Here is a 23,255-nt window from a genome sequence, read left to right as displayed (position 1 = left end):
AAAGCAAATACTTTGTATTTTGTGCTAGCTCATGATCAGAGAACAATATTAAGGCTTAAACATAGACTTTAGCATATTGTTTAAAAATTATTAATGCATCTATCATATTTTTAAAAGATAATTCTTTGAATAAAATTTATGAAATGTTATTAATAATATTAACTTTTTCTTTACAGAATCCGATATTGATGCAGCCACTGCAATGATGCTTTTAAATACATCAATTGAACAAGGAATTTTAGAATGTAAGAACTCATTTATTATTATTTTTTTTAATAGTAGAACATTTTGGGCTTTTGAATAATTTCTATTTTAGACTGTTGAGTATTTAATGGTTTTGTTTAAGACCTTGGCTTTCTATTGCTCTCTGTTCTCTGTTTGAAGCAAGCTGTTTTTGTTTGCAATACTAATTTTATAATAGCACAAAGGATTTAGAACTAGCAAGACCTTAGAATTCATCTTGTCCAGCGCCTTCATTTTGCAGATGAGAAAACCCAAACCCAGAAAATTGGATAATTGACTTACAAATATATTATCTATGATCCTTTAACTACAACAGTGTTCTTACCCACAAATATAAAAATTATTTATGGACATAGAATCAGAAAGACCTGGGTCAGAATCCCAACTTAGGCACTTAGTGGTTCCATGGTCTTGGACCAGTTAAGCAGTTTTTTCTGAAGCCAATCTTTAAAATGGTCATGATGACACTTCACATGGTTTTTGTTGTTATTCAGTCATTTTCAGTCATGTCTAAATCTTCATGACCACATGAGGGGTTGGCAAAGATACTAGATTGGTTTCCCATTTCATTGAATCTAGTGTCTTTTGCATTATACTGTGCTGAAATTTTCAAGTGCACCAATAAATGGTGAAATGAACAGCATTTTGAGAAAATTAAGTACAATTTAAATCATATTTAATCTCCTACAGAAGAAATAAACTATGTAAATCCAAAGTAATAAGTATAGATGTCTCAACAAAGAAAATCCTATTTATAAATAACAGAGGTAAATGCTTTATTCATTGATTGAATTCATTTTATGCAGGTGAGAAGCCCCTGCCACTCAAAACAGCTTTGCAAAAGAAAAGGAGTTTTGTTAGTGCATTTACCCATCCCAGTGCCATAAATTTACAAGAGAATGATTCTGCAGTCAACAATATTGATCCAAAGGAGGATCACAATTACAGCGCAAGCAGCATAGCAACACAGCGCTGTGCATCCCGATCCAGTGTGTCTTCCTTATCTTCTGTTGATGAGGTGTATGAGTTTATCCCAAAGAATAACCTTGCAGGAAGTGATGGGAGTGAAGGGTTTCACAGTGAAGAAGATACAGACATTGAGTATGAAGATGACCCTCTTGGAGACAGTGGCTATGTATCACAACCTTGTGCAAATACCTCTGACAAAGTCCGGCCCATCAAGAAGCCTAAAAGAGAGTCATGTCAGGAAATTGATGAAGAGCTTAAGGAGGCCGCTGGATCTCTGCTGCACCTTGCTGGAATCCGGACATGTCTGGGTTCCCTAATAAGTACTGCAAAGATCCAAAAGCAAAGGAAAAAATAGTAATACCTGATAGTGTGAATTTTTTTAATGTGGCAATACTCTTCTAATTACTCTTCACAAGGGAGATCAAAGCCATAATGGACTTTAGTGGGGAGGGGGAAGGTGTGTTAATTACCTATTTTCCTTTATACTTTTATTATTTTTTTTAATCACTGCAATTAGGGTCATGCTTACCTAGGATTGGGCCAATCAATGCATGATTGTAGTGCTAATAACATAATTTTTCTAATCATTGATTCAGAGATTTGGAAACCTTCCACAGAGAAATCCTCAGGATCCTACTTAAGACTGTAGACATTTTTTTCCACATAAATATCTTCTGTTATTGTAGCAAAATGGGGTAACTTGCTACTCAGTGTAATAGTTTTTCCATTCTTTTTAACCACTTAAGACAAGTGGATGAATTGACAAAAAATTGTATCACCCCATTTATTCACCAGTGTAGAATCTTTTTAGTGATTGCTGATTGAGTCACAAACCAAGTGGGGAAAAAGTTAATTTGAAAAGATTTTTAGGTAGCTAAACTAGAATGACTGCTAGAGTTTCTGTTTATACAAGTAGAAAATGGGAAAATGTGATTCTTAATATAATTTTTAAGTTCACTCCATGTCTATTATAACATCATCTTATGAAATTCTTTGGCTTAGCTATTGTTACATAGGCTTTATTGGGGGCACTTTTCCTCTTTTCCCAAGTGCTTTAAACCAATATTTACTTGGTCAATTCTCTTTAAATTCTCTTTGTATAGCAGATAGCCAATGAGATAATAGCATGTAATCTTCATTTTGGCAGACTTTTACAATGAGAGACTCACCGCCTTATATTTTCTTGTCTCCACAGAAACTATTGTAATTACAACTTAAAAATCACTATAATTTGAATGACATATGATCTAGAATTTGGTTCAATTCAACAATTAAATGCTTACTACGTACAAGCCACTGTGCTAGGCTCTAGAGATATAAAGACAAAAAGGAAGCAATACTTGCCCTTTAGGAACACATAGTCTACTAGAATAAAAGATCTGAATGTTAACAGTTAAGTAATAATAGCTAATTTGGGGAAATCTATCCGAACACAGGGTAAAATATGTATAGTCATAATTATAAACATTTTAACATTTTAGAATTATAATAATTAAACCCCTTTGGAAAAAGCAGTATAATACCCAAATGTGCCATTAGTCTTTAGCTAATAGATATTGACTGCTTCTAATAATCCATTGGCTGAGGTGGTTAAGTATTATTTGAATAATTCTACCTACACAAGAAATATTCTCCAGGCTTGAATTTAAAGTTCTTCAGAAAAATCTAGGGATTTGAGGTAAACTCAGTATTTACTAAATGGAATTTTTTTTTTAACCTCACTGTGCGTTATAAGGAAATCCTATAAAATTTTGTTCTTGTCCTTTGTCATCTCCTTTTTATTTAAGATTCTCTCTGTAGTTTGTTCCCCACTCCCACTCCAAAAAAGACTTCCTGCCCCTTCCTGCCTTGTCAGGATGATGTTGCCTTGATACTTTCAATAATTTCAAGCTCTTAGAATTGTCAAAAGGGATAAAAATAACCCTCTTTTTTGATTTTTTAAAACTTATTTGGGCATAACTTTCAAATAAGATGCATGTTAAGAATAAATTAATTTTCACAAAAACCTTAAGCAGGGATATGTAATGTTAAAAGTTCTCCGTTCATGCCACCTATTTTAGTACTCAGTGGACCTGCTATAAGCCTTGTTAGTAGAATGAGTAGGAGTGTAGAGGTAGTTATTTTATTTATTGTTCATGAAAAAATAGCTCTTAAGCACAGCTAGTTTATTTTCCTTAGATTTTTTTTTAATTCTACCATATGTGATGGATGCAGTTATCAGAGGACATCAGTATCCCTAGTTAATAACTGTTAAGTAGGTAGTAAATATAACACAAGTGCTTATTACCCTAGTTTTTACAATTTAGTCTTTCTCCTACTAGGTTCAAACTAGGGCTTTTTACTTGTAAGATTGGGAGTTGGCTCTATTTAATGGCTAGGCCCAACAGACTGGGTGCATGATATCTAGCAATTTATAACAAAATTCCAGTATAACAACCACTTAAATGTCCCAGGGAGTTTGTCACTATGGAATTTTGCCATTGTGACTAAAAACTATGATTTCATATAAAGTATAATTTGCCATATGTCAAAATAGTAGAATTAGTATTGAAATTGGTACTGATTCATATGATATTCCCCTATTAAATTTTATTTTTAACTTAACAGAGTTAGTATTCATTTTTCTTATCCCAAATAGAAATCAATGTCTTCTAAAATATATATATATACATTTGTGTGTGTGTGTATATATATACATACATATACGTATGTGTATATATACCTACACACATACATATTCATTTGCATGTGCAATGTCTTACCAAAATAGTTATATTTTCATTTTACTTTTCACATACCAAGAAAGAACAAGCCTTTCTGTATACATGAGGTAGTTCTTTTCGTTAATCTTTTTTTCCCTTCCAGCTTTGTAACAGTAAGCTTTTCTTATCCCTCCCATATCCAGCATGGCTTTTCCTAATTTAAAGATATATTTTTTTTGTATATAGTATAAACAGTGTAATTGGAATGGGGGAGGGATGATTTTTTTTCCTTTGCTTTTTTCCATTCCTTTCCTTTTTTTTTTCTTTTTTGGGGGGACTACTTTTCAAGACATTATGTAAAGGGTTCATACCAAATGGTCAACTAAATTGTATTTTAGTAGGAATTCGAAGATAGGAGGAAATGTTTGGAGGAATGTATGAGATTTGGTGGACCAGAAGGTCTTTCCTGCCAATTTAAGCAACAAATGTGGATACTTCACAGAGCTCTAAAGACTATTGGCTTGAATTCTACAGCAACTTTTTTACATTCTGTGGAGACCATAGAATTTGTTGAAATTTTGAGGCTTTCTGGTTTTCAACTTCTCTAAAGTTCTTTGTTAGGCTGGAAAGGGAAAGCTTTGGTTAAAGCAAAGCTTACTCAGATTTGTTAATAATGATGTAGTCAAAATATTTATTGACAGGAAAAGTAGAATATTTTAAGCATTGTACCTGCCATTATTTTTAAAGCACACTCTTTGTATCTAACTGCCAGTGCCATTATCAAAACTTTTTTTTAAATATAAATGTATGTTTCTATTCAGCTAAAGTGCTTAATTTAAAGTATTATGTTGCCATCATAGTGATATGAAACAATTTACAATTGCCAAGTCATTTTAATTATTATTTATTTAAGGTGAAAATATAGAAAAGCAATTTGAATTACACTATCCCTTAATCCTGTTTTCTAATGTAGCATAAGGAATGTCCTGGACTGTAGAATAACTCTGCCAGTAGATGACCAGTTATGAGTGAACCTATTTTCAGTTCCAAGTCTTTTGCTCATTTTAAAAACAATTTACAAATGTTTAGTTTTTGTATCTAATCTCTGTTAATTAAAATGTTTATAAAGTTTATTTTTACCAAAGAGATGCAATTCATTATGATAAAGTATTGCAAAATAAACTTTGTTTTATAACATCTGTGCTTTTTTTTTCCATTAGTAGGAGTGATATATTGATGTGATATCTTTTTTCTGATAATAATATTGGTATCATACCTTGAAAAATAATGCTATGAATGACCCCCCAAAAAGAAATATGAAGACTCTTCTACCTCCTTACCCTTCCAGGCTTTCTAGAAATGAGAGTCCCTGGTTACCAGATTGTGCATTTATATATATATATTCAGGAGTTTGGAGGACAGATTGATAATTTTGCTGGGTTTTGGTTTTTCTTTTTCTTTTTTTTTTTGGTCTTTTTAAAAAAATTGTTATATGAGATGTCTGCAAAGCATACAGGAAGACATTTTTTATTAAAGGAACAAAAAAGCCGAAGTTTTTGTTTTTTGTTTTTAAGAATAAACTTATTGAAGATAGGGACTATCTAATTTGCTTATATTTTTATCACTGGCACTTAGCACAGTGAATGACACATAGAAAGTGTTCAGTAAATTCTTCACTGTCTCTATTGTTTTCTTTAAAAAAGTAATGCTGTTCAAGTTTCATTAAAAAATAATTTCAGTACTTTTATTTATAGAAAGATGCTCTTGTTCCTGTTTTATATGTCATAGACCACTAATTATGGAAGTAATATTAGCTATCAAAATCAATCCAGTTCCACAAATTGAGCTGAGCAATGTTTCCTTTATAATATTCATTTTCACAGGAAAAACTTGTCCCCCAAACACAGTAGCTACATATGGAGACTTAATGAATGCAGTGGAATTATTTGTAAATAGACAGATGTTATCAATTCAAAAATAATTACTTTTGCCATACAAAGTGTCTATTTCATTGCTCCTTGACTCTGACATCTGTCTATGAGTAATATAAAAAGTTCTATCATATCCCAAACTAGATTCCATATAAACTACCACCTTGTAAACCTAAATTTAAAAATTGAGAATAACCTTGACAAAATAGAATCTACTACTATCATCTTCAACCAAGGCTTTGTTACTTTAAGATGATCTTCACATGAAATAATCCAGAGCAAGGTCCCAATTAATACAAACCATCAGGACCAATTTGAAGTTGTAATTATGTAAAACGCAATAATTGGTTCTAGCCCAGTGGAAATACGTAGTATGAACCCAAACAATGCACTACTTAATAAGATTCATTATTCACACCAATCGGGATCTAGTCGTAAAATGTTGACAACATCAACATGTGAAAGGTTAAAAACCACATAAACCCTATAACATGATATCTTTATGAAATATAGTGTTGTTATATTTGAGTTCAGTGTACCTATACCTGGAAAAAGTTTATTTTCATGCTCTCCCACTTACTGTTTTCTAAAAAATGTCTGTTCTGAGAAAGTATAGTTTGGAAGTACTTGTACAAAAACTTGAAGAAGGATTTTTGGTTTTGCTCAATTATTAATTATGCATTTAAAACTTTGTCCCAAGATTTCCAGGAAATCCTAATTTGCCGTGTTATTAAATAGCTGGTAATAAAGCTAGTTAGCATTGAGTCATTAGCATATAAAGGGACAACTTGTCCTGTTGTACAAAGACTGGATAAAAGCACTATAAACCATTAGGAATAGAGAATTATTTTCTTGGTTGTTTTTATAAATGTACTCTTACAAAGTCACAATCTTAGAGTTTAGAAGACACCTCAGAGACCACCTCGTCTCATCAATAGATAATTATAAGTTTAATTACATTTGTAATAAGGAGTTATTCAGCTTCATATTCATATTCAGCCCCCTCCCTCCTGTTAGGGGCACACCACTAAAGCACAAAGTAACAATGACTCTAATTATTTAGATGTTCCTGTACATCAAATCTATATTTGCTTCTTTGCAACTCCCACCAAATTGCTTTCATTTCTGTCCTCTCAATCCAAGCAAAGCATATGGTACATGGACAGCTAAGTGGCACAGTAGATCGAGTTCTGGGCCTAGAATTGGGAAGAGACTCCTCTTCCTGAGTTCGAGTTCAAACCTGACCTGAAACACTTATTGGCTGTGTGACCCTGGGCAAGCTACTTAACCCTGTTTGCCTCGATTTCCTCATCCATAAAATGGGCTGGCGAAGAAACGGCAAACTACTCCAGTCCCTACCAAGAAAACCCAAAATGGATCCAAGAAGAGTTGGATGTGATTGAAAAATAACTGGACAGCAATTGTTAAGTAGTCCCCTTACATCAAACGTGTGTTTGTTGCTTTTTCCATGTGACTGGCGTTCATATAGTTGAATACAACTATCATGTCCTTATTAATTTTCAGTTCATTCCATTGATCCTGGGGTGACATATTTAAAGTCCTTTATTTTTTTTAAACCCTTATCTTCTGACTTAGAATCAGTACTCTGTATTGGCTCCAAGGCAGAAGAGTGGTAAGGGCTAGGCAATGGGGGTCAAGTGACTTGCCCAGGGTCACACAGCTAGGAAGTGTCTGAGGCCAGATTTGAACCCAGGACCTCCCATCTCTAGGACTGGCTCTCAATCTGTTGAGCTACCCAGCTGTCCCCTAAGACCCTTTACACTATGTTGATTTGCCTCTTGGCCTCTTCTGCCTTGCTTGACAATGTAATTTTTTAAGCAATGGCACACCCCTTTTGAGAAGACAAATCCATTAAAACTGAGTGACATGTAAAACAATAGTACAAATCGATTTTTCGTGACACGCGATGATTTAACCAAGTCATGTAGAGAAGACCTGCTTAATAGTCATATTAGGCGAAATAAGTTTAGACAATCCAAGCTCAGTTCTTAATTTTCCCCGTCTATTAAAAGCCTAAAACAATGAAAACTTTTTACCAATAGAAGTAAAAAGATGTGACTTCCAACCTGGGAAATATGTATATACATGCCAGTTCTTAGAGTGGGTTTTTTAAAAATTCAATATGGATGATACTCTTTATTTTTTTTTTAAGTTTGCAAAGTACTCAATTTTTTGTCAGCTTGTCTCTCTTGCTACTTCCCTGACCTATCCCTGCCACCTCAAGCAAGTTAAAATAACAAGCCCAAAGCAAATAAAGCCCTCAATTCGTTGCTGCAGAGTGTGGCAAGACAAATATCCCCACTGGGCAAGGTCTCTTCCTGTATTTTAAGTTTATCACTCCTCTCTTAGGAGATGAGTCGAATGTTTCATGTTCATCTTTTCATGTCATGGTTTTTCATCATATTGATTCATTCTTAAAGTCCTTCAGAGTTGTTTTTCTTCTCTAACACTGTTTTATAAATTGTTCTAGTTCTTCCAAGGCCAGCTTTCCATCTGCACCATGACCAGTGTCATAGTGCCAGGCCTGGACTCAGGAAGACTTGTGTCAACTCTGGCCATAGACATTTACTAGCTGTCCAATCCTATGAAGTCACTCAACCTCCATTTGCCTCAGTTGCCTCTTCTGTAAAAAGGATAATCATAGTCCTTGACTCCCAGGGTTGTGAGGATCAAATGAGATAACTGTAAAGTGCTTAACACAAGTACCTGGCACATAGTAACATATTAATGTTAGCTATAATTATTATCAACAATAATAATGGTGATACTCATCTATTTCTTTACGGTGTATGGAAACATGTGAAATAAGCAGTTGTTTCAGGAATAAGTATGCCTCCCTGAATGATGAGGAAACTGAAGATGAGGTTAAGTGATTTGCCTACGATCCTATCACTAAAAAATACTAGAAATGGAAAGGTCACCCAACTGCCCCTAGCCCTAACTCCAACATATTTTCTGCAAATGCTAGGCTGTCCCAACTGCATATAAGAAAAACATTTACTCTGGTTTTAATCATGTTACTCTGCATCAGCTCATTGAGCTTTTCCCAATTTCCTTTGAAACTATCTGTTTCATCATTTCTTGTATAATAATATTCCATTATATTCATATAACCCAATTTGTTTAGTCATTTCTAAATATGAAGGCACTTCCTTAGGTTGCAACTTTTGACTACTGTAAAAAAAATTGATATTTATATTTAGTTTAGTTTAGTGTTTATATTTAGTTAATATATATAGATCCTTTTCCTCTTTGATTTCTTCAGGGTATTGATAGACCCTGGAATGGCTGAGTCAGATAATTTTCAGTTTAGTAACTTCCAAATTGCTTTTCAGAGTGGTTGGAATAATTCATAGCTCTGCATACACGGTACGTTAGTGTACGGTGTGGTTTGTTTTTATTTTCATTAATATTTTCACTTCCAAACCCCTCAAATCCCCTACCCTATCCATTAAGAAGACAAAAAGTATGATAAGCCATTACATGTATGAAATCATATAAGACATTTCCATGTAAGTCATGGAGAATGAGAGACAAGAAAAATAAAGAAAAAATTATGCTTCAATTTGCACTTAGTTCCCTTCTTTCTTTAGAAATGGATAGCATTTTTCGTCATGAGTCCTTAGGAACTATAGATCTTTGTATCAATGAGAGTAAGTTATTATTATTATTATTATTATTATTATTATATCACTGTTACTATTACTCTCCTGGTTCTGCTCACTTTGAATCAGTTCTTATAAGTCTAACCTGTTTTTTTCTTTTAATGGTTTTTAAGTTTTTGTTTTTCTTCAAATTTATCATTGTTAATTTTTTTTTTTGAAATCCAAATTCTTTCTCCCTTTACCACCTTTTGAGAAGGCAAGCGATATGATATCAGTTACTCATTTGAAATCATGTAATCGTTAGTCACACTGCAAAAAAAGAAAAATGAAGTGAAAAAATTATATTTCAATTTATATTCAGAGTTTGTCAATTCTCTCTCTGGAGGTGGATAGCATTTTCCATCATGAGTCCATTGGAATTATCTTGGATCATTGCATAGATGAGAATAGCTAAACCATTTGTAGTTGATCATCTTTAGTACCGCTGTTACTATGTACAATATTCTGGTTCAGCTCATTTCACATCGCATCAGTTCATACAAGTCCAGATTTTTCTGAAGTCATCCTGCTCGTAATTTCTTACAGTACAATAGTATTCCATCACAATCATACACCATAACTAGTAAAGATATTTCCCAGTTGTTGGACATCCCTCATTTATCAATTCTTTGCCTTCACAAAAAGCTGCTGTAAATATTTTGTTCATATGGATCCTTTTCCTTTTTCTTTTATCTATTTGAGGTATAAACCTAATAGCAATATTGCTAGGTCAAAGGGTATGAATAATTTTATAGCTCTTTGGGCATATTTCCAAATTGTTTTCCAGAGTGGCTGGAACCATTCCACCAACAGTGTACCATTGAACAAAGTATTTCAAAGTAGGACACTATGTGCAGAATATAAAAAAAAAAATTAAAGTTTATCCATATAGTACCATTGATTAAAAAAAAAAGATGGGAAGTACAAAATTTTGAGTAAAATTTAAAGAACAATTACTTCTTACACTATAAAAACTATTTGGAAAAACAGGTGAAGGAATCTTATCACATTCCTCTTACAGCACAAATATGGTGCTGATACTTAAACCAATACTTAAGAGTATGGGCATAATTGATCAATAGCAAAACAATACTTGTAACCCAAAATTTTGAGAGACAAATTCCTCTTCCTCCTCTGAGATAGTAAGCAACTTGATATATGCTATACTTGTGCTGTCATAGAAAAAATTTCCATATTGATAATATTGTAGAAAATGACTCATAAAACAAGGGGAAAAAAAGTGAAAGATAGTGTGTATCTGCATTAGATACCCATCAGTTCTTTGGAGGTGGATTGTATTTTTCATCATGAGTCCTTTGCAATTATCTTGGATCATTTCATTGCTAAGGATAGCCAAGCCATTTATAGTTAAAATCTACAGTGTTATTGTTACTTTGTATAATGTTTTCCTGGTTCTCTTCACTTTGCATTGGTGCATGTAGTTTCTTTCCAGGTAATTCTGATATTAGGTTCATGTAGGTCTCTTTTCTGAAATCATCCTTGTCATTTCTTATAGCACAATAGCATTCCATTACAATCATATACCACAAGTTCAGACATTCCCCAATTGATGGGCATCCCCTCAATTTCCAATTCTTTACCACCAGAAAAAAAAAACCCTATAAACATTTTTATATAAATAGACCACCTTGCCCCCTTTTAAAAAATCTCTTTGGGATACAGACCTAGTAGTGGTATTGCTGGATCAAAACTTATTCACAGTTTTAGAGTCCTTTAGGCACAGTTTCAAATTGCTCTCTAGAAATGTTTGGACTCAACCAACAATGCATCAATGTCCCAGTTTTCCCCACATCCCCTCCAACATGTTATTTTCTTTTTCTGTCATATTAGCCAATTTGATAGGAGTGAGATTGCCTTGAAAGTTGTTTTAATTTGCATTTCCCTAATAATTTTTTCATGTGACTGGATATTTTCGATTTCTTCATCTGAACTTCCTGGTCATGTCCTTTAACCATTTATCAATTGGAGAATGATTTGTATTCTTATTAATTTGATTAAGTTCTCTATATGTTTAAGAAATGAGGCATTTATCAAATAAACTTACTATAATTTTTTTCAGATTTCTGTTTCCCTTCTAAAGCTGATTACTTTGGTTTTGTTTATGCAAAAACCTTTTTAATATAATCAAAATTATCCATTTTACATCTTGTGATACACTCTTATTTGGTCATCAGTTCTTCCCTTATCGAGAGATCTGACAGGTAAACTATTCTATGCTTTCATAATTTGTTTATTATGCTACTTTTTATGTCTAAATTATTTGCCAATTTTGATCTTATCTTGGAATATGGTATGAAATGTTGGTCTATGCCTAGTTTCTGTCAGTTTTGCCAGCAGATTTTTGTCAAGCAGTAAGTTTTTGTCCCAAAAGTTTGGATATTTGGGTATATCAAACACTAGATTACTATGGTCATTTACGACTATATATTCTGTTCCATTGAGTCAAAATTCTATTTCTTTTTAAAATTTTATTTATTTGATTAATTTAGAATATTTTTCCATGGTTACATGTATAAAACTAAAAATGAAAATATACACGATTCATGTTCTTTCTCTCTCCCCCCCTCCTTCCTCCTGGAGCCAATGAGCAATTCCACTGGGTTTTACATGTATCATTGTTCAAGACCTATTTCCATATTATGAATATTTGCAATAAAGTGATGATTTAGACTCTACATCCCCAATCATATTCCCATTGAATCACGTGATCAATCATGTGTTTTTCTTCTGTTTCTACTCCCACAGTTCTTTCTCATAAGTCCCTCAGAGTTGTCCTGGATCATTGCATTGCTGCTAGTAGAGAAGTCTATTATGTTCAATTATGCCACAGTATATCAGTCTCTATGTACAATGTTCTCCTGGTTCTGCTCCTTTCACTCTGCATCAATTCCTGGAGGTCGTTCCAGTTCACATGGAATTCCTTCAGATCATTATTCCTTTGAGCACAATAGTATTCCATCACCAACAGATACCACAGTTTGTTTAGCCATTCCCCAATTGATGGACACCCCCTCATTTTCCAATTTTTTTGCCACCACAAAGTGTGGCTATAAATATTTTTGTACAAATTTTTTTCCTTATTATCTTTTTGGAGTGCAAACCCAGCAGTGGTATGGCTGGGTCAAAGAGCAGGCAGTCTTTTAATTTTCTTTGAGCATAATTCCAAACTGTCTTCCAGAGTAGTTGTATCGATTTACAACTCCACAAGCAATGCATTAGTGTCCCAATTTTGTTACATCCCCTCCAGCATTTATTACTTTCCTTTGCTGTTGTATTGGACCATCTGCTAGGTGTGACGGGTACCTCAGAGTTATTTTGATTTGCATTTCTTTAATTATGAGAGATTTAGAACACTTTTTCATGTGCTTATTGATAGTTTAAATTTATTTATCTGAAAACTATGTCCCTTGCCCATTTATCTGGCTTGATTTTTTGTACAATTGATTTAGTTCCTTATAAATTTGAGAAATTAAACCTCTTCAGAGGTTTTTGTTATAAAGATTTTTTCTCCAATTTGTTGCTTCTCTCTACTTTTGCTTGCATTGGTTTTATTTGTACAAGACCTTTTTAATTTAATGTAATCAAAATTACTCATTTTACCTTTTGTAATATTCTCTTTCTCTAGTTTGATTCAACATTCTATTTCTTAACCAGTAGCAGATTGTTTTAATGAATACTACATTATAGTATAGTTTGAGATACGTTACACTTGGGCTGCCTTCCTTGCCATTTTAAAAAATTAAGTCCCTGGATAATCTTGACCTTTTGTTCCTTTAGATGAATTTTGTTATTTTTTCTAGCTCTGCAAAATAATTTTTTTAGCTTGGTATGGCACTAAAGAAGTAAACTAATTTTGGTATAATTGTCATTTTTATTATATTGGCTTGACTTACTCTTTTCCAATTTTTTAGATCTGACTTTAATTGCATGAAAAATGTTTTATAATAATGTTCATATAGTTCTTGAGTTTGTCTTAGCAGGTAGATTTTCAAGTATTTTATTTTAAAAGGTATTTATCTTTCTATCTCTTGCTCCTCGACTCCATTGATAATATATAGAAATGCTAATGATTTATGTGGGCTTATTTTGTATCCTGCAACTTTGCTAAAGTTGTGAATTATTTCAACTAGTTTTTTAGTTGATTCTCTAAGTATACCAATATATCATCTGCAAAGAATGATAGTTTTGTTTCCTCATTGAGTATTCTAATTCCTTCCATTTTTTTATCTTATTTCTAAAAAGTAGCATTTTTAGTATAGTATTAGAGAGTGGTGTTATTAATGGGCATCTTTACTTATCACTGATCTTATCAGTTTATCCCTATTACAAATAGTTCTTGCTGATAGTTTTAGATAGATGTTATTTAATTTAAGGAAAGCTCCATTTCTTCCTGTGCTTTCTAGGGTTTTAATTGGAATAGGCATTGTATTTTGTCAAAAGTTTTTTTTCTGTATTGAGATAATCATATGATTTCTTTTTGTTTTGTTTTGTTATTGTTAGTTATGCTTATAATATTGAATATAGGGAGCAGCTGGATAGCTCAGTGGATTGAGAGCCAGGCCTAAAGATGGGAGGTCCTAGGTTCAAATGTGGCCTCAGACACTTCCCAGCTGTGTGACCCTGGGCAAGTCACTTGACCCTCATTGCCTAACCCTTACCGCTCTTCTGCCTTAGAGCCAAGTATTGGCTCCAAGACGGAGCCAATATATATATTGAATATATCTTTAATTGGGGATTTCTAATTTGTTCTTTTCTAATTTTTTAGTCACTCACCCTGTTCATTGATCTGCCTTTTCTCTAAAGAGTTTAGAGAAATTTTCTGTTAACTACAGCTTTAGTTGAATCCCACAAATTTTGGTGTGTTGTCTCATTGTTGCCATTCTCTTTAATCAAGTTATTGTTTCTATGATGTGCTATTGGATGCACCCAATTTTTAGAATTATATTATTTTTGTTCCAATTAGTACTAATTTGCCTTTCCACATCCCACATTGATTAATTTTTTCATTATGATAAAAAATGTGTTTGTTAATTTTTGCTTTTCTTCATTTCATTTGGAGGTTTTTACTCCCTAATATATGATCAATTTGGGGGTACGTGCCATGTACCACTGAGAAGAAGTTATATTCCTTTCTATTCCTATTCACTTTTCTCCAGAGGTCTGTCATATCTAAATTATCTAAAATTCTAGTTAACTCCTTAACATCTTTCTTGTTTATTTTTTGGTTCAATTTATCTAATTCTAAATGGAAAGTTGAGGTCCCCAACTAGTATAGTTTACTATTTCCTCTTGAAGCTTATTTGACTTCTTAAAAAATTTAGATGCTATACCATCTGGTATGTATACATACATACATACACATATATATGTACATATGCATATATATGTGTGTGTATATATAGTATTTATATTACTTCATTGTCTTTGGTACTTTTTATCAAAATCTAATTTCCTTCCTTATTTCCTTTAATTAGATCTGTTATTACTTTTACTTTGTCTAAGATCATGATTCTTACCCCTGCTTTTTTACTTACATGAAGCATAATATTCTACTCTAGCTCCTTACCTTTACTTTGTGTGTTTTACTGCTTCAAATGTGTTTCTTGTAAACAACATTGTAGGATTCTGGATTTTGAACAATTCTGTTCTCCATTTTGGTTTTATTGTTGAATTAATTCCCTTCATTCAGTTTTGATTACTGTGTATTCCCCTCCATCCGATTTTTCCCTTGTTTATCCTTCTCCTTCCCTATCCTTTTACTCTGTCCCCCTTCACAAGTGTTTTACTTATAACCACCGTCCCATGCCTTTTATCCTCCATGCCCCTATGTCCCACAATGTATGCATGCAAAAATTGGGTGTGGGATAGGGAGTGGTTTATATCATTACAGATATTATTCCTTCTCTGAGCCAATTCTGATAAGAGTAAGGTTCAAGTGTTACTTGTCACCATGCCTAGCTTTCCTCCACTTCAATAACTCCTTTTTACCTCTTCATGTGAGATAATTTACCCTGTTCTACTTCTCCCTGTCCTCTTGCATCTCTTTTTATATATCATTGTAGTCAACTTATTCTGAAACCCCATGTTTATGTATACTCCTTTAACTGGTCTAATAATGGCAAAATTCTTAAGAGTTACAAGTATCACCTTGCCATGTAGACATGTAGATAGTTTTATCTTTATTGAATCCCTTTTGTTTTCTCTTTCCTTTTTCCTTTTTATGGTTATCTTGAGTCTTGTATTTGAGCATAACATTTTCTTTTCAGTTTTGGTCTTTTTATCAGGAATATTTGAAAGCCCTCTGTTTCATTAAATGACCATCCTACCCCTCCCCCAAAGAATTGTATCCAGTTTCATTGGGTAGGTGATTTTTAAAAAATATCTTTACTTTCCATCTTGGATTCAATACTGTGTATTGCTATCAAGGAAGAAAACCAGTAAGGGCTAGGCAGTTGGGGTTAAGTGATTTGCCCAGGAAGTGTCTGAGGGCAGATTTGAACCCAGGACCTTTAGTCTCTAGGCCTGACTCTCAATCCACTAAGCCACCTAGCTGACTCCTGATAGGTGATTATTAATTATAATCCTAGTTCCCTTGCCTTCTAGAAAATCATATTCCATGTCCTCTGATCCTTTAAAAGCTGTTAAGTCCTATGTAATCCTTACTGTGGCTCTGTAATATTAAAATTGTTTCTTTCTGACTAATTACAGTATTTTCTCCTTTGCCTACAAGCCCAGGAATGTGGCTATAATATTCTTGGAAGTTTTCATTTGAGGATCCCTTTGAAGTGGTGATCAGCAGATCCTTTCAATTTCTATTTTAGATTCTTATTCAAGAAAAACAAAGCAATTATCCTTTGTAATATGATACTTAGATTCTTTTTATGATCTTGCCTTAGAGGTAGTACAATAATTATCTCCCTTGGATCTATTTTCCAGGTCAATTGTTTTTCCAGTGAGTTATCTCACATTTTCTTCTAGTTTTTCATTCTTTTTATTTTGTTTTATTGTTTCTTGATGTCTCCTGGATTCACTAACATCCAGTTCTCTAATTCTAATTTTTAAGAAATTATTTTCTTCAGTGAGTTTTTGTGCTTCCTTTTGATTTGGCCAATTCTATTTTTTGAGAAGTCCTTTTCTTCTTTGAACTGTTTTTTCTCTTCTTCCATTTGGCCAATTTTACTTTTGAAGGAATTCTTCTCTTTAGTAGATTTTTGTGCCTTTTTTTTTTTTACATTTTGGCCTATTCTGTTTTTTAAAGTATTATTTTCTTCAGTATTTTTTGTGCCTCCTTTAATGTTTGCTTGTTGTGCTAGTCTTTTGCTTGTCTTTTATTTTTATATTAAAATTGAGCTCTGTTTCCAGGGTAGAGGAGGCACTTTCCTAAATTTCAGATTTTTCTTGCTGCTATGCCCAGAGGTAATATGGTCTAAGGAAAGATGTGGTCAGTGATCTTATGCTTGTGTTCTGGTCTATAATTGACCATAAGCCTTGACTTCCATCCTGGAATGGTGACCGAAGTGTCTGCTTCTGCTAGTCCTCCCCTTTCCCCTGTGACTTCAACCTATAACCTTGAATGGGTAACGCAATATCATCTTTTCCTAGTACTAGTAAAGAGTTGCCTGTCATCTTCTGACCAGTTTTTGGAACCCTTTGCCACCTGTGGTTTGAGAGTACTAGAAGACATCTCCCATTGCTGATTCCACAAGGCCTGATTTTGGTTTTTACTGTGAGCTGCTATGTGCTGGGATACTTGAGATCTATGAACTTGCACTGGGACTCAGAACCTTAAAGGTGGGGCATAGAGGTGTTTTCCTATTGGCTTGAATTGGGGGTCTTCATTATGGCCTTGCCATGCTTCCCTCTCACCCCCTATGATGTCTAAAAATATTTTTAGTATCATTGTTAAGTCCTTCTATTCCCAGTCTCCTCAAATGAAAACCAAGAGAAAAAGGAGAAAATTTTAAAATTTTTGTAATGACTAGTATATATAGTAAAGCAAAACATCCACACAATGGCCATATCTAAAAATATGCCTCTTCCATGTCTATCACCTCTCTGTCAAGAGTTCAGTATTACATTTCATCCTTAGGCTTGTGGAGATAGTTCATTATTACATTGATCAGAGTTCTTAAGTATTTCCAAGTTGTTTTTCTTTATAATATTGCTATCATTGTATAACTTGTTTTTTCTGGTTACATAGATTTCTCTGCCTCTATTTCTCTCCTCACTCTAGCTGTGTAAGATTTAAATTAATGTATAGTACTTCAAGTGTTATTTTTATAAAGTTTATTATCTGACAAAACATAACCACATGACTAAATTTTCTACCTGCTCGAAAATCCCTGATCCACTAAATCTGTGATAGGAAGGAAAGAGGGAGAGAGAGACAGACCTCCACCCAATTTATATCCTGTCTATGTCAGCACGTAATGACAGGAATTGAGTGATGTCTTGGGAATTGTAGTTTTAATGGGGATCATAGTTTTTAGGATAACAGATTCTAATTATATAATCCCCCAAGATCCTTTGGAAGACTAGTCTCCCCAGTGGATCTTGTAAACATAAGAGAATACATACAAAATAAACATGTTACAACTCCCTACAGTTCAATTTTATAAAGTTAGAATTTTATAATAGTTATATAATTTTCCCTGAGGAGGGTGTTGACAAACACACAGATCAACTCAGGATACATTCATTTTCACTAAGAAAACAGCTTTATGAAAAACAGTAGTATAGCAGCTAATTCAAGAAACCCTTTTGGGTCTAAAATGTCACCAAGAATCTAGATCATTCTGGTGGAGGTAGATTAAGCTGAAGAGTTAAAAAAAATCATCCAGAAGATACTTAGGCTTCATTGGAAATGCTCCCTCTTGGGAGACATCCAGGGGTACCATGCTTTCTAAGAGAACCTTCCCAACTCTTCTGGTATGAGACAGTAACAGCCGTAAAAGGCATGTCTTTATATGTCTCATTCATTATTTTTTATAAATGCGGCAGTGGGGATTAATGTTATAACACTTCACTTCAGCTTCTAAATGGACCCTTACCGCTTAGTACAAACAACTCAAAGGGATTTTTAAAATTGTATCTTCTCCAGTCCAATCATATGAGGAGGTACAAATAAAGACAATGTAACGGCACATATAGCTAATTGTCAAAACACAGTAACTTAAAATGATTCAGTGTAACAGAACTTAACAAATAAAATAAAATCTTAAAGCAAGGAATCAGTAAATACAATATATATTACAGGATACAGGCACTGAATTCAAGAATTTTTTTTTTCAATTCCAATACAGAGATTTTTCATAAAACAATGGAGTCTGAAAAGGCTTAAAATCCACCTCCAGACTCTTTAAGGATTTTTCCCCTCCCCAATATCATCATCCATCTAGGTTCCTTTTGGTCACACCTTTGGGATCTCCATATTGAGGGTGAATTCCTCACTGAACATAGTGTGAAGGAATCCCATATTGGATGTATTATAGCGACTGGGAAAGCTAGAATGGCAAGGGGATGTAGAGAGATGAGTTCCTCCCCTGAATCTCAGAATCATTCAAGGTAATCTCAAGGACCAGTGTACCCAGGAGCAGTAGGAAGAAAATATATCCTACAACTGGTTGCTGTTTGAGATAGGTAATATACTGCTCTTTCACAAAGTTTATTATCTGATAAAACAGAATCACGTGATTAGTTTCCTACCTGCTCAAAAATCCTCAATCCACCAAATCTGACAGGAATGAAAGAGGGAAAGAGATGGACCTCCACCCAATTAATATATTGTCTATGTCAGCATGTAAAGACAGGGAGTGAATGGGGTCTTGGGAATCATAGTTTTTCTGGGTATCTTAGTTTTTAGGACAACAGGTTCTAATTACATAGCTGCTATTAATTCTCCCTTCAAGATAAGGAAGAAGTTTATTTTGTGATTTTTCTCTCTTTGATATACACTGCCACCATAATTCATTTTATGGATTCTTTCCATCTTTATTCACTTAGCATAGATTTGCATAATTTTCATTTGTCTTTGATCATGGTTTTCATAGAGCCAAATGGATTCCTAAATTCTCCTAGTCATTTTGCTGATCAATTGTTTTAATGTCCAGTAACTTATAAATTTCCATTTTTTCCCAATCTTTGGATTTTGTGCAGTTAATATTTTATTGAATTATTGATATCTGTTTGGTCTATTCTAATTTTCAGAAACCCAATTCTTGATAAAGTTAACTACTTTCTCTTTTGTTACTTGTTCTTCCAATTCTTTCTCTCTAGAGTTTTTATTTCATTTTTTAACTTTTGCTTCATTTCATCTATGAAGCATTAAGTCCTTGCAGACTACATTTTATCCCTTTGGAGTGTCCTATTTTTATTTATTTTTTTCATAAACTAAATTTTGTTTTATTTTTAGGTGTGCATCTTCTTCCCTTCTGCAACCCCCATTCAGAAAGCAAGTAAAACAAAACCCATTACAAACATGTGTAGTAAAGCAAATTCTCACACTGACAATGTAAAAAAGAAAATGCCTCAGTCTGCACTCTGAGTCTATCACCTCACTCTGGAGATGGATAGAATTATTTTATCGTGACTCTTCTGGACTTTGATTGGTTATTGTGTTCATTGAACTTTCTATGTCTTTCAAAGTTGCTTGACTTTACAGTGTTGTTACTTTATATACATTGTTCTGATTCTACTTAGTTCACTCTGTATCAATTTATACAGATCTTCTTTAGTTTCTCTAAAACTGTCCCCTTCTTATAGCACAATAGTATTACATCACATTCATTTACCATAATCTGTCAACTATTCCCTAAATGATAGGTATCTCCTCAGGCTCCAATTCTTTGGAACAAAAAGTTGCTATAAATATTTTTGTATATATGGGTCTTTATTTTCTTTATTTTATTGTTTTGAGATATAGACCTAGGAGCAGTACTACTGGATATGACAATTTGCACAGTTTAACAGCTTTGTTTTTGAAACCCCAAACTGGCCCCTGTCGTGTGGTGGCCATAAGAGCATTGTCTTTCTTGTCCTGGTTAAAGACATGTTCTATGGCATATCTACTTTGGTAGTTCTGGATTTCTTCAGGTTGACAGAGCATAGCTCTGAATTGCTTTCCATAATGCCCAGACTAGTTCAAAGTCCTACCATTACCGCATTAATGTACCTTTTTTCCCACAACTCCTTAAACATTTGCCATTTTCCTTTTTTTTCCTTTTGTCATGGTAGCCAATCTGATAGATGTGAGATGGTATCTCAGAGTTGAGTTAACTTGCATTTCTCCATTTACTCATGATTTAGAGCAGATCTGTAATAATTTTTTATACTACTACCTAGGAACAGCTAAGTGGTACAACATCAGGTGCTGGGCCTGAAATAAGGAAGACCCAAATTCAAAGATGACCTCAGACATTTTTAGCTATGTGACTCTGGACAAATCACTTCACTTCATTTTCTTTAGTTTGTTTAACCATAAAATGAGGATAAAATTAGCCCTATATCCTAGGGTAGTTTTGAGGATCAAATGTGATAATATTTTTAAAGTGTTTAGCACAATTCCTAGCATATTATAGAAAAAGATAAAGGCACAGTTTAGAGTACTTAATTTTCTAGTTCTTTGGTATCTCAGGACAGAGCATTAGATATCTCAGAATGTCTAGTCTTTGACTATCCCTGAACTTTCAAAGGTCTCTACTCTGGGATTTCTTTTTTACTCTTTTCAAAAAATTAAATTTGATTCCCTCCCCCATTATTTGTAAAATCAATTTCTGAAATTTTTTAAAAAATATTGAGATCAATGACACAAGTAATACCCAATGAAATTGCGTGTCGGCTGTGGGAAGGATGGGTGGAGGGGTAGAAGGGAAATAATGTGATTATTGTAACCAAGGAATAGTGTTCTAAATTGACTAAATAAATTAATTCAAATGGAAAAAAAATATTGAGTCTCAAATTCTCTCCTTCCCTCTCCACTCCCCAACCCTACTACCATCCCTGTTGAGATGGCAAGCAATCTCATATGAATTTTACATGTGTAATCATGTAAAACATTTCCCCCTATTAATCCTTTTGTGGAAGAAAACTTGAAGAAAAAAATTAAGAATCAAAGTAAAAAAAATTGCTTTGATCTGGATTCAGACCCTATCAGTTCTTTTTTTCTAGAAACAGATGGTTTGTGTGTGTGTGTGAGAGAGAGAGTCCTTGGGGATAATTTTGGTTCATTGTATTGCTGAGAATAGCTGTTATTCACAATTAGTCATTGTTTTGTACTTCTGTCACTGTGTACAATGTCTTGGTTCTGCTTATTTTACTCTGCTCCAGTTCATGTAAGTCTTTCCAGGTTTTTCTGAGCTCCTCTGCTTGTCATTTCTTATAGTACAAGAGTATTCCATTATAATCAAATACTATAACTTAACTCAACCTCCCCAATTGATGGGTATCCCCTCACTTTCCAATTCTTTTCCCCCACAAAAAGAGTTGATGTAAATATTTTTATTTATATAGGTCCTTCCCTTTTTGTTCTTTATCTCGTTGGAATACAAATCTAGTACATCATATTACAGGGTCAAAGGGCTATACTATTTTATAGTCGTTTGTGCAGAAGTACAAATTCTCTCTAGAATGATTGAATTTGTTCATAATTCCCCCAACATTGCATTCATGTCTCAGTTTTCCCACCTCCCCTCCAAGTTTTGTCATTTTTCTTTAGCCTATCAGATATGTTGAATAGTACCTCAGATTTTTTGAAATTTGCATTTCTCTAATGATCTAGAGCATATTTTTGCATGGCAAAGGAGATAATTACTTCTGAGAACTTCCTGTTCATATTATTTGACCATTAATCAATCAGGTGACTTGTATTCTGATATATTCAACTAATTTCTCTTTGTATTTGAGAAATAAGGCCTTTATAGAGAGACTTGTAAAAATTTTTGTATCATTAAGATTGCTTTGTATTACCTCTCTCCTATTTATCCCTATTTGGTTTCTGACTTCCACCTCCTCACAATTTGCCTTCTATTCTATCAGCCCCACCCCACCTTCTCTTATCCCCTTCCCCTCCTATTTTCCTGTAGAGTAAGATAGATTTATATACCCTATTGATTATGTATGTTCTTCCCTCATTGAGCTAATTTTCCTATTTTCCCCATTTACCCCTCCACTATAAAAGCTCTTTTATGACTTTTTAATGTGCAATAAATTACTCCATTCTATTTTTCCTTTTCCTCTCTAACTAATGCATTCCTCTTTCTCATCCTTTAATTTTATTTTTAATATCATCTCATATTCAACACATACTTTGTCCTCTGTCTATCTATACTCCTTCTAATAGCCCTAATAATAATAAAGTTCTTTGGAGTTACAAGAATCATCTCCCCAATGTAGGGTTGCACATAGTTTAACCTTTTTCTTTTTTTAAAACCCTTATTTTCCATTTCAGAATCAATACTATGTATTGATTCTAAGCCAGAAGAGTAGTAAGGGCTAGACAGTGGGGGTTAAGTGACTTCCCCAGGGTCACACAGCTGGGAAGTGTCTGAGGCTAGATTTGAACCCATCTTGGGCCTGGCTTTCAATCCACTGAGCCACACAGCTGCCCCCAGTTTAACCTTATTGAATGTCTTTTGATTCTTCTTTCCTCTTTACCTTTTTATGCCTCTCAAGTCTTTTATTGGAGAGTCAAATTTTCTATTCAGCTCTGAGCTTTTCATCAGAATAGT

General features: G+C 33.7%; 1 protein-coding gene across 3 annotated transcripts in view; it reads left to right on the top strand.

Annotated features, from left to right (window-relative positions):
- Nucleotides 1-5,111, top strand: part of FOXN2 (forkhead box N2) — an 81,712-nt gene extending 76,601 nt beyond the window's left edge. For all 3 annotated transcript variants that reach the window (XM_001375463.4, XM_016433790.2, XM_056818869.1), the window contains exons 5-6: nucleotides 177-245; nucleotides 1,050-5,111. In XM_001375463.4, coding sequence (XP_001375500.1) covers nucleotides 177-245; nucleotides 1,050-1,567 — 587 coding nt within the window. In that variant the 3' untranslated portion in view covers nucleotides 1,568-5,111. The remainder of the gene's footprint in view (nucleotides 1-176; nucleotides 246-1,049) is intronic.
- Nucleotides 5,112-23,255: the final 18,144 nt, after the last annotated feature.

This window comes from Monodelphis domestica, chromosome 1 (assembly GCF_027887165.1).
Source record: "Monodelphis domestica isolate mMonDom1 chromosome 1, mMonDom1.pri, whole genome shotgun sequence".
Classification (NCBI taxonomy): domain Eukaryota; kingdom Metazoa; phylum Chordata; class Mammalia; order Didelphimorphia; family Didelphidae; genus Monodelphis; species Monodelphis domestica.
The sequence above is the reverse complement of the archived record's forward strand: the minus strand, read 5'-3'. Positions and strand labels throughout refer to the sequence as shown.